This window comes from Physeter macrocephalus, unplaced genomic scaffold (genome assembly GCF_002837175.3).
Source record: "Physeter macrocephalus isolate SW-GA unplaced genomic scaffold, ASM283717v5 random_6, whole genome shotgun sequence".
Lineage (NCBI taxonomy): Eukaryota > Metazoa > Chordata > Mammalia > Artiodactyla > Physeteridae > Physeter > Physeter macrocephalus.
The window spans coordinates 1-12,344 of record NW_021145292.1 but is presented as its reverse complement, the minus strand read 5'-3'; the positions used below and the strand labels follow the sequence as shown (position 1 = coordinate 12,344).

General features: G+C 45.8%; 2 protein-coding genes across 2 annotated transcripts; both read right to left on the bottom strand.

The window, feature by feature from the left end:
* Positions 1-4,677: 4,677 nt before the first annotated feature.
* On the bottom strand, positions 4,678-5,443 carry LOC102983160 (apolipoprotein F-like). Its single transcript, XM_055082039.1, is given in 1 exon segment — positions 4,678-5,443. A coding segment is annotated over 1 exon segment (765 nt). The 5' UTR covers position 5,443.
* A 2,755-nt stretch (positions 5,444-8,198) lies between these two features.
* On the bottom strand, positions 8,199-11,759 carry LOC114484761 (protein timeless homolog; the record flags this gene model as incomplete). The annotated part of the gene is made up of 7 exons (XM_028483106.1): positions 8,199-8,954; positions 9,102-9,206; positions 9,329-9,554; positions 10,761-10,879; positions 11,003-11,071; positions 11,153-11,330; positions 11,526-11,759. Coding segments are annotated over 7 exons (1,005 nt in total), but the record flags the coding sequence as incomplete, so codon positions are not given.
* Positions 11,760-12,344: the final 585 nt, after the last annotated feature.

Sequence of the window (12,344 nt, the reverse complement as noted above, 5' to 3'; positions counted from 1 at the left end):
TAGGGCGGGAGGTGCTTCTAGCCACTTCTCCAGCTGCCCCAAATATATTTGTTAATTGTGTAAATTACTGAATGGATCCTAAAGATCTAAAAGTGAGTAAGGCAGGATCCTTACCCTCTAGGAGCTCACAATTTAGGGGGAGAAGTAGGAAATGTGCTGTAACACCAGAGGATTTGCTCTATAACAGTGGAAAGAAGAGAGCCCAACTGCCAAAGTTCCTCCATAGATTCAAAGGGTAACAGGGAAAAATTTTCAAAAGGAGTGACAATTGAGCTGAGTCTTGAAGGCAGAGGTTTATCCGGAGGACAGGTGAGGTATGTGTGTGGTTGGAGCCTTCTAGTAGAGTGACGGGCATGACCAACCACTGAGAGAAAAAGCCTGCTTTTGGAGTATGGAAAGTAGTCCAAGATGAAGATGACTTCAATGTAAAGTAGGTATGTGGGCGGCATGGACCTAAGGCTGCCAAGGTTGGACAAAGACCAGACACACTCAGAGGCTCTGGACTCTGTCTTGAAAGTAGTGGGGAACCATCAGGTTGTCTGGACAGCGGAGTGATAGAATCAAACCTATGTTTTAGAAAGATAACTCAAGAGGCAATGTGGAAGACGGACTTAGGAGGAGGGGAGATTAGAGTGAGGAGGACTAGCAGGACAGCTGCTGCAGGAATCTCAGTCAGAGATGACAAATTGATTGAACTGTACACTTAGAAATGGTTAAGATGGTATATTTTATGCTATGTGTTTTTTACCACAATTTAAAAAAAGCTAAACTGGGACTTCCCTGGCGGTCCAGTGGTTAGGACTCAGTGCTTTCACTGCCGTGGGCCCGGGTTTGATTCCTGGTCGGGAAACTAAGATCTCACAAGCTGCGCAGAGCAGCCAAAAAAAAAAAAACTAAGAAAAGAATGAAGAAGAAAATTTTTTCAGATTGAGTAGACTCACAGGATACCAGAAAATAGATGAAAAAAACCCCATACTTAATGTATTAGTGTGCCAGGGCCGCCATAACAAAATACCACAAACTGGGTGATTTAAACAAAAGGAATTTCTCACGGTCTGGAGGCTAGAAGTCCAAGGTCAAGGTGTTGGCAGGTTTGGTTAGTCCTGAGACCTCTCTCCTTGACTTGCAGATGGCTGCCGTCTTGCTGTTCCCACACATAGCCTTTCCTCTGTGTTTATGCATTTCTGGTGTCTTTTCCACTTCTTATGACACCAGTCCCGTTGGATTAGAATCCCACTCTTTTTTTTTTAAGATGTTGGGGGTAGGAGTTTATTAATTAATTTATTTATTTTTGCTATGTTGGGTCTTCGTTTCTGTGCGAGGGCTTTCTCTAGTTGTGACGAGCAGGGGCCACTCTTCATCGCGGTGCACGGGCCTCTCACTATCGCGGCCTCTCGTTGCGGAGCACAGGCTCCAGACGCGCAGGCTCAGTAGTTGTGGCTCACGGTCCTAGTTGCTCAGCGGCATGTGGGATCCTCCCAGACCAGGGCTCGAACCCGTGTCCCCTGCATTAGCAGGCAGATTCTCAACCACGGTGCCACCAGGGAAGCCCAGAATCCCACTCTTTTTTTCTTGTTGTTGTTTAAATTTTATTATTTATTTATTTATTTTTGGCTGCATTGGGTCTTCGTTGCTGTGTGCAGGCTTTCTCTAGCTGCGGTGAGGGGAGGGCTACTCTTCGTTTTGGTGCGCGGGCTTCTCATTGCAGTGACTTCTCTTGTTGCGGAGTGTGGGTTCTAGGCACGCGGGCTCAGTAGTTGTGGCACACGGGCTTAGTTGCTCCGTGGCCTGTGGCATCTTCCCGGACCAGAGTTTGAACCCTTGTCCCCTGCATTGGCAGGTGGATTCTTAACCACTGCGCCACCAGGGAAGTTCCTAGAATCTTACTCTTATGATATCATTTAACCTTAACTACCTCCTTAAACCCTCTCCCCACATATAGTCACATTGTGGGTTAGGGCTTCAACTAATGAATTCTGGGGGGGACACAATTCAGTCCATAACACCTAGAGACATTATCACGTAATATCAACAATAAAAACTATGAATAATAATTTAAAACTTGGAAAGAAAATTCAGTTTCTCAGTTGTACCACCCACATTTCAAGCACCCAGTAGACACATGGGGCTCGTGTCCACCATATTGGACAGCACAGATATAGAACATTTCCATCATCTCTCAAATTTCTGTTGGATTGCAGTAGTCTGGAAATTGTGGAAGAAGTCATAAAACCCCTAAGATTGTAATTGACTCTATTTTAATACCCCTCCAGGTCCCTCTTCCCTACCTTAATCAGAGGGATCATCCTCGTTCCAACCACCTGGAGTTTCAACAAGGACTGGTAAGATTTGTCACCTCTGATTTTCAATACGTGGATTAGCACATCTATGAAAGACCTGTTGGCCTGGGCAGCATTCTTGCTCCTGGGGCCATCTGATCTTTGGGAAATCTCAATTTATTGCAGTACCCAGAGCCTAACAGAATAAAGCAAGCATGTATATGATCTAAGGAGTCATATAATTTTATGATGAAGGGAAAAACCTGTTTTGTTTTGTTTTGTTTTTGAGGGAAGAGGATTCTCTTCACTACCATGAATAATGACAGACTGACATAATCATAGTTGAATATTCTATTCCATATCTGAAGTTTAGGATAAGGGAGTTGGTGATAATTTTAAATTAAGTTTAATTCCTTCTGTGAATAATCTCTTTATTTATATAAAGCATAAGATTCCTAGGAAAAGTATCTAAGTCATGGCCCTTGAATAAGGCCCGAAATGAGTAGGAGCTGAGTTTACTTCTTCAGGAGTCTTGTCTTCCGAGGCCATGGTTGTTGTTTGTCACCCCTGGGTGATTCACATCTGTGGTGCCTTCCAAGCCCTCCTCCCTAGTCTCTGACAGAGGGGTATTTACCTCTTTTTCATGGTAATACTGGTTCAGCTGCTGAACCCCAGATTTCGCTGCAGATTTAAGCACAGAGCTCACCAATAGCCCCTGGCTCCCCTGATAACCTGGCATGGTCATCTGAAGGCCGGAGCCTAGGTCTATGGCCTCATCTCAGCCTCACTCCTTGGGTCTATTGTAGTTCTGAGCAGCAGAGTACAAAGCTATGCCTGACTTTGTAGTATATTCCCACTCCTGGCAACAGCTGGACCACGTTGTACGTATGCTGCTCTTGCTTATACTAACATTCTAGAGTAGAGAAGGCACATTTTTATCTCCCTGGATCAGGCTGAACCCTGCCTAATAGCTGTGGAACAGAGACCAGGGCACTCCCTGGGAGGCCCCTCCCTGTGCTGCTGTCCATGTGGCACCTTGTATTTGATTGAAGAAAACCTGCATGGCTTTCACATCCTCCAGGCTATAAAGATGAAGCTACAGGGTCTAGGAATCAGTCTCATGGTCAGTCTGCTCCAGGAACATCCTTGGTGGAGTACAAAGTGGGTGAGGCCAGCCAGGGACTTTGGGAGCAGAGTCTGGCAGAACCAAGAGCCTGCTGTGGGTGGCTGGATCCCCAGAGATGAGGAAAAAGGCACCAGGGTCTTTTTCTGGGCGCCACATGAAGTGACAACCACAGGGTACAGCAGGAGGCACTAAAGGAGCAGGTCATGGTGGGTCTTGGTGATGTCTAGCTGGATCTGACTATACTAGAGTGGAAGACAACACACAAACTCTTTCCTTTGGGCTGTGGTCTGAAGGAACCCAGAGCTCAGTTAGAGGACATCTCACCCATCAACTCCCAGCCTCTCTTCCTTTTAAGTTTGGGGCCAGGGAATGGGACTCAATTGCTCTTCTTGTTCTCCCTATCCAGATCACCAGGGACTTCCTCTGCTTTACATGGGCCCCATTCCATGCAGGTATGGGGCCCCCAATTACACAATCCAGTCAGTGAGAAGTGAAACTGCTCTGGTAGATCTAGACCCACTCTGCCCAGTTCTCTGTCCCATGAGGAGGAAAGATGGTTGCTTTCCCCAATGATCAGCAAGGGATATGACCTCTATAATTATTTGCCCATTTGTATTGACTGCTCAAACCTTGTCCCCTTGTTACACACTCAGCCTGAAAATACATTGGCACTTCCTACATGTCCCTGCCACATTTCATCTCCAGCTCACAAAAGAAGCCGTGGAGGGAATTTTCTGGCGGTCCAGTGGTTAAGACTCGGCACTTTCAATGCTGTGGGCCTGGGTTTGATCCCTGGTCAGGGAACTAAGATCCCATTTTGCACAGTGCCCCCCCGCCAAAAAAATGCCACGGAGACCCGCAGTTAAGAGAGATCAAATAACAGTGATTCTGATATAGAAGCAATGTTTAATTTCTCTTTTCAGTTTAAAAATTAACACAAGCAAGCTATAGCATCCAGTTGGGGAATTAGAAAGTAAAAGGTAGATGAACGGGGAAAGATTACAGTATCCTTCATGTCTAGTACATAATATAACCACAGTATCTTTCAACTGAAATAAAGAGAAATTGGGAGAAAAAATAGGGGCTAGGACCTATTAAGAGAGGGGGCAAAGTTGACTCTGGTCACATGTCTTTCAGCACTGGGATCAAATGAATAGCACACTTCTGCCCCAAGCTGTCTCAACATTTCTAACTACCTGTTGTGCACAGTCCTTGTACACAGTCCTATCAGAGACATTTGAGACAGGAGATAGGATTCCTCGGAGGCCTTCCCTATCCAAAAAATGTCTGGAAATGTTTCTGTATTAGTCCCAGTATAAGGCATGTCAGAATGGTTGTGGAATGCTTGACAAAGTATATCTGATCTTCCATAGGCATTGTGAAGTCTTTAATCTCAGGGCTTTCCATCAGCCGTTTGCCTACTCCTTCCAAATGCTCCCAAGATTTATCCGTGCACTTCTGGGTGACACTAATGGCAGAAGTCTTTAACTCTGTTACCAGCTCAGTGGAAGGGAGCTTCTCAGCAAATTCAACTATCAGTTGCGCTGTCTTGTAGAGCACCCACTTATGTTCCTGCCTACATGCCTCAGGAAGGGTAACTGAGCGCTGCACCTACCTGAGCTCCCCTAGGGATCCTCCCAGATCCCTCTGAATGACCTTAGCATTGCCAATCCCTTCTTCCTTATTGTGCTTTTGGCTCTCACGGATGAGGGTTTCAGTGGTGTCCTTTTCTCCCATCTTAACAAGCTGAAGCTGCAGAATGTGGGCCTCGGTTGTGCAACCAACCTCGTCCAGGGCCACCTCCAGAGCTAAGTTGGATAGGTACTCAGAGAGAGGGGCTAAGGAGGGGACTGTGCGCAAGAGATCCTGGCAAGTTTGGGGATCTGGGAGAGGGATCTGGTTGGAGAGCACGTTCAGAGGATGCCCAGTTTCTGTGAAAGATGGCTGGAAGTTCAGGGCCCCTTCCTGGGAATTTCTTGGAAAGGCAGCCCCTTGGTACAGCAAGACACAGCAAAGGAGCAGCACAGCCTCGATCATCGTGGGTCAGCAGAACAGCCCTGCTGGAAAGAAGCAGCGCTCAGATTGGGAAGTGGGGAAAGGCTTGGGATGAAGAGACACCAGGACTGGTCAGGGCTTAGAAGTGTCTTAACCCTTGGAAATTTCAATCACTCTGGACATCAAAACTTATAGGTTGTGGGAGATACTCACCTGCTCCTGGTAAAAAAAGAAGCCAGAGGAATGAGATGGTCTGAACACGGCCTTTGCCTCTGTGCTTCTCTGATCTGAATGACTGCTTTCTAGATCTGACCTTCTCTTTATCCGAGACAAAACAGTTGACCTCTCTGAAAACAGTGAAGGACGTAACATTCACAAATATTTATCTGCCTCTTCTTAGTTCAGGCTTTGCCCTTACCTTTGCCCCCACCTTTGCCCCCATGCTGAAATTAGGTTTCTCCCTTTTCCTGCCCCATATCCCTCTCATCCTAAGGATTTCTCTAGACCTAAACTTAGATCAGAAAAAACTCCTCTGGGTCTTCTGGGGAAGTGGGAGGTGAAAGGCAGGGATGCCAGTGATTTCTGGGTAGGAGACCCCAAAATAGTTCTTTAAAAATTTTTATTATTTTTTAATTGAAGTACAGTTGATTTACAATGTTGGGTTAGTTTCAGGTGTACAGCAAAGTGATTCATATATATATATTCTTTTTCAGATTCCTTTTCATTATAGGTTATTACAAGATATTGAATATAGTTCCCTGTGCTATATAGTAGGTCCTTGTTGTTCATCTATTTTACATATAGCAGTGTGTATCTGTTAATCCCAAACTTCTAATTTATCCCTCCCCCCACCCCATTTCCCCTTTGGTAACAGTAACTTTGCCCAAAATATTTTATTTATTTATTTGGCTGCACCAGGTCTCCGTTGTGGCACGTGGAGTCTTTAGTTGCGGCATGCAGGATCTTTTAGTTGTGCATGCACGAGGGATCTAGTTCCCTGACCAGGGATCGAACCCAGGTCCCCTGCATTGGGAGCACAGAGCCTTAACCACTGGACCACCAGGGAAGTTCCCCAAAATAGTTCTTATTCAATGGATTTAATAGGTAGAGGAATAGGACAATAGAATCCACCAGAAGTCAGACCAGATAAGAGCAACTTTTCAGTTTTTACATTAATTCCAGTGCAATTCCCTAATTAAATGCATCCATTGCCTTGATAGTACCCCTTTCTAAGCCTATATCAAAACTATAGGAATTGGGCTTCATTTCTTATACAGGGGTCTAGGTGAGAAACTGTAGTCTGAACAGTAAGGAACAATGGCATACGGTGCCTCCTAAAACTGGTACAAAAGTCCACACATCATTGTGGCATAACGGTTTCTCTCTGGTGCCATAACCCACCTTGGAACATAACCAAAGGGAACAACAGGTCAATGAAGGGGTCTTGGGTCCCTCCTCCTTTTTTTTTTTTTTGCCGTACGCTGGCCTCTCACTGTTGTGGCCTCTCCAGCTGCGGAGCACAGGCTCCGGACGCGCAGGCTCAGCGGCCATGGCTCACGGGCCCAGCCGCTGCGCGGCATGTGGGATCTTCACGGACCGGGGCACGAACCCGCGTCCCCTGCATCGGCAGGCGGACTCTCAACTACTGCGCCACCGGGGAAGCCCTATATACACTATTGATAAAATGTATAAAATAGATAACTAATGAGAACCTACTGCATAGCACAGGGATCTCTACTCAGTGCTCTGTGGTGACCTAAATGGGAAGGAAATCCAAAAGAGGGGATATACGTATAGCTGATTCACTTTGCTGTACGGCAGAAACTAATACAACATTGTAAGGCAATTATACTCCAATAAAAATTAGTAAAAAAACTAAGGTATACCTGATGTACAATATAAGATATACAACATAGTGATTCACAATTTTTAAAGGTTATACTCCATTTATAGTTATTATAAAATATTGACTATATTCTCTGTGCTGTACAATATATCCTTGTACCTTATTTTATACATAGTAGCTTGTACCTTTTAACCTGCCCCTGTATTGCCCTCCACCCCTTCCCTCTCCCAACTGGAAACCACTAGTTTTTTCTCTACATGAGTCTGTTTCCTTTCTGTTATATTCACTAGTTTATTGTACTTTTCAGATTCCACATATATGTGATATCATACAGTTTTTGTCGTTCTGTTTGACTTATTTCACTAAGCATAATACCCTCCAAGTCCATCCACGTTATTGCAAATGGCAAAATTTCATTCCTCTTTATGGCTAAGTAATATTCCATTACATATATACCACATCTCCTTTATCCATTGATGATGTGCTGATGGACACTTAAGTTGCTTCCATATCTTGGCTATGGTAAATGCTGCTGCTATGAACACTGGTCAGCATGAATCTTTGTGAATTAGTGTTTTCATGTTTTTCAGATATATACCCAGGAGTGGAATTGCTTGGTCATATGGTAGTTTTATTTTTAGTTTTTTTTTGAAGAACCTCCATACTGTTTTCCACAGTGGCTTCACCAATTTATGTTCCTACCAACAGTGTACAAGGGTTCCCTTTTGTCCATATCCTCACTAACATCTGTTATTTGTGTTCTTTTTGATGATAGCCACTCTGACAGGTTTTGATTTGCACTTCTCTGATTAACGACATTGAGCATCTTTTCATGTACCTGTTCTGATGCATACTCTATTTACCCTAAAGATTTATCCAAGACAAAGGATCTTGAGGTGAGAATGTTTTTCTGTGTCTTGTGTAGGGAAAGCAAGAGAAAAGGGAAGGCTGATAGTCTCTTTTAACCCTAATAGTTAAAAGTTCTTAAACGAACATAGCAGGTGGAGGGTTGAGGTATTTAGACAGATTGGCAAGTCAGATCAACATTGGCAACTTTTAATTTTACATGTTTAATTCAATGCCAAACACCAACCAAACACGTTCATCATCTGAAGAGTACTGCATCCCAACCCTATTTCAACATTAGGAACTGGGCTCAATCTGGTGTTCAGGGGGTGATCATAGGAAAGAAAATGAGGATGGGCGCGTCTAGTGCCTTTTAAAAATGGTGCAACATCCCCACTAATCATGTCACAAAACTCCCCATCTAGTGCTGTGACCCACCTCCAGCAGAAAGCCAAAAGGAACAGACCAGTGAGAGGGGTCCAAGGTGCCTTCTATATTCACTCACTCCTCTCCTTTGCCAGGGTGTGCTATTAACCAAAGAAGAAGAGGAAGAAGTCTCCAGAGAGCTACTAAGACACACTGATAAAAGTGGGAGGAGCAAGAAGTGACTGAACAGGAGGCCAACACTGTTGCCTGGATTTCCTGGACCCTAAATCCATGGGGAAGTCCAGGGCTCCAAAGCTTCTGTCCAGTAAGAGGAGTTTCCAGGTCCTGTATGCCCCTCCAAACTCAGATTTAAATTCACCACTTAAAAATGGGTCTATCTCTGCCCCTAGGCATCTGGCTCTTCAGTCGCTCTCATCGTCATCCTCAATCTGAAACCGCTTCTTCTTCTGGATTCCTGGAGCTCCCAACTCTGGTGCTATGGGAATGACAGAGGTGAGAAGACAGGATATCTAAATTTGTTAAGGGGGAAGGAGGATGGTAGCATTTACCTTCAGGACTGGAGGGAAGAGTGCTATAGAGGTTAGAAGAAAAGGGAGATCCCGATCAAACCCCCCTCCCCTACCTTTGGTCCCGCCCTCATCTTCCTCCTTTTCCTCATCGCTGTCCAGCAGCTGTCGCTTCTTGGGTGCCACTTTCAGCTGCTCTTTCCCACCATCAGTCCCTTCCTCTGGAACGACCACGAGAGGCATAAAATTAGCGAACTAGGTCCTCATAGTCTCAAATACCCTATCAGCCCTCTGGATCACAGGGCTGGGTAAGTACTCAATAGATAAGCGGTCCTGGTATTACCCTCTGGGGACACCAGGCCTGCTTTCTTTTTCCGGGCTGACAGGAGGGCCCTCAGGGCATGTGCTCGGTGCTCCTGTTGGTGCGCCTCCTCAGGGCCTTGCTCTCTAGGGACCTTAGGTTCTAATCCTGGCTGAAGCTTTTCCTCCTCCTCTGGTTGGCTCAAAGAAGCTGCCATCCTCCGGAGCTGGGTGGGACTCAGCTTGGCTGGAATTCGCCAGAAGGTTTCCTACAGGGGCAAAGAAGTTGAAAATGAGAGTAGTGGGAAAGGAGCAGCCTCTAGTCCACCAGATTTTGATAGTATTCATTGAATAAATATGAGCCTACATTGGTGAAGCTCCACAAGGGTTGTGAACTCTACTTATTGCTTATTTATCCAGTATGTGCCCAATGTCTAACACAGTGCCTGATACACCAGGAGGTTCCCAGTAAATACAGTTGTTAATTACATAAGTAAATGAATGGATTCTGGGGATCTAAAGGTGAGTCAGATATGATCCTTGCTCTCAAGGAACTCACAATCTAATGGGAGAAAGAACCAATGTACTGTAACACCACAGGATTGGGGCTATATTAAGGGAATGAACAAATCACAGCCACCAAAATGATTACAGTTGCCCCTCCGTGTCCGAGGGTTTCACATCCATGGATTCAACCAACTGCAGATCAAAAACACTGGGGAAAAAAATGAAAAATTCCAGAAAGTTCCAAAAAGCAAAACTTGGATTTGCTGCACATTGGCAAGTATTTACAAAGCTTTTACATTGTATTAGGTATTACAATTAATCTAGAGACGATGTGCATAGGTTATACGCAAATACTATGCCATTTTATATGAGACTTGAATATCTGTGAATTTTGGTGTCGGGGTGGGGGCGTTGAAGGAGGGATAGAGACTGCTTCTCTGAGGAAGTGACAACTGAACTAACTCTTCAAGGTTGGGTGGAGTGTTCATCAGGAAGATGGGTGATCTGCCACCTTGTGTATGAGGTTGGAGCCTTCCAGTAGGGACTGGCATGATCAACTGTTTGGAGGTATGAAAAAGCCTACTGTTTGGAGGATGGAAAGTAGCCCCGGATGACTGTAGTCATGTAGGTGTGTGGTAGGTGTCAGGTACGTGTGTGGTGACGTGGCTGTGAGGCTGCAATGGCTGGCCAAGGCCAGAGACACCGCTCGGAGGCTGTGCACTTTGTCCTGCAAACAGTGGGGAACCATCAAGTGCTCTGATCAGGGGAGTGATATAATCAAAACTGTATTTTAGAAAGATAACTCAGGGGCAGTGTGGAAGATGGACTTAGGAGAAGGGAAGATTGGAGAGATTAGCAAAACAGCTGCTGCAGGAGTCACGGTCAGAGGTGACAGGAAATGAGGAGGAGGAGATGTATCTTAAAGTAGCACCAACACGCTTGGCTGATGCTGTAACTGGTGTATTTACCTGCCCAGAGGCAGGAGGCCGAACCCTTAGCTTTTGCAACAGCTGCTGAAACTGTTCATTTTCCATCGCTTCCTCATTTTCTTCTGTCAGTGGCACCAGTGGAACTGCCTGAGAGCAGCCTAGGACAGCGTCAATGGTCACATGGTGAAGATGTGAAGAAAGAACTGGCCCTCCATCCCATGACCAGATCTCCAGCAGCCTCCAGACCCCAGTCCTCCTGAAACTGTCATTTATGCACTCACCAACCTCTTCCCGATCATCCGCTGCTCGAAGGAGGCAGTTCTGGAGCCACAGGAGGGGAGCAGAAAAGCCTAAGGGAAGGTGGAAAACTTATAACTGGCCCATACAACCAACCCCACCACCTGAGACATCTCTCCCAACTGGGCCCTCACCTTCCTGATGCAGGTTTTGCCCAAGGTTTTGAGTTGAAAGGACGGAGCCACCGTGGGCTTGTTCTGCTTCTGAGCCCTCCTCTTTCTCTTCATCCTCTTCACTCTCTTCCTCTGGCAGGTTTTCCTCTTCTTCTAGATCTTCCTGGCAAAAATGGTTCAAGGACTCCTCTTCATTAGGCTAAAATTCATTGGGGTGGGTAATGAACAAAAGGAGACAAGATGAAGAACTGAGTGGAGTCCTCTGGTTCCTGACCACACCACTGGGGGGATCTACTCAGAAGAGCCTGGGACAGGAAGAATCTGGGTGGGCTACTTCTAAGGAGCACTTCAGTGGGGGCAGGTCCTGCTGGCAGAGCCAGGGTAAGACTGTTACCAGGCTTGAGGGTGCCAACTTCTTCCGGCGTTTCTTGTACAGCTCCCGCCGCTCAGCCACCAGCCCCAGAGCCAGCAGTTTATCCACTATTCGGGCCCGTGACCGTTTGGCTGTGATGTTCTTCATGATATTACCCAGGACATCTAAAGAGAAAGAAAGTGTGAATGCCCAAGAGCAACAGGGGAAAGGGATTAGTAAAGGAAACAGAGGTCTTTGGAAAGAGGCTAGCTCAATTCACTCCAAAATGACACCACAAAAAACAGTATGGGGGCTTCCATGGTGGCGCAGTGGTTGAGAGTCCGCCTGCCGATGCAGGGGACGTGGGTTCGTGCCCTGGTCCGGGAAGATCCCACATGCCACGGAGCGGCTGGGCCCGTGAGCCATGGCCGCTGAGCCTGCGTGTCCGGAGCCTGTGCTCCGCAACAGGAGAGGCCACAACAGTGAGAGGCCCGCGTACCGCAAAAAAACAAAAACAAAAAACCAGTATGGAGGTCTCTCAAAAAACTAAAAATAGAATTACTATATGACCCAGCAATTCCACTCCTGGATATATATCCAAAAAAATAAACAAAAACACTAACTTGAAAAGATACACACACCCCAATGTTCATGGCATTATTTACAATCGCCAAGGTATAAAAGCAACCTAAGTGTCCATCAACAGATGAATGGATAAAGAAGATGTGGTACACACACACACACACACACACACACACACACACACAAAGGAATACTACTCAGCCATAAAAAGAATGCATTTTTGGCATTTGCAGCAATATGGATGGAGTTGGAGGGCATTATGCGAAGTGAAATAAGACA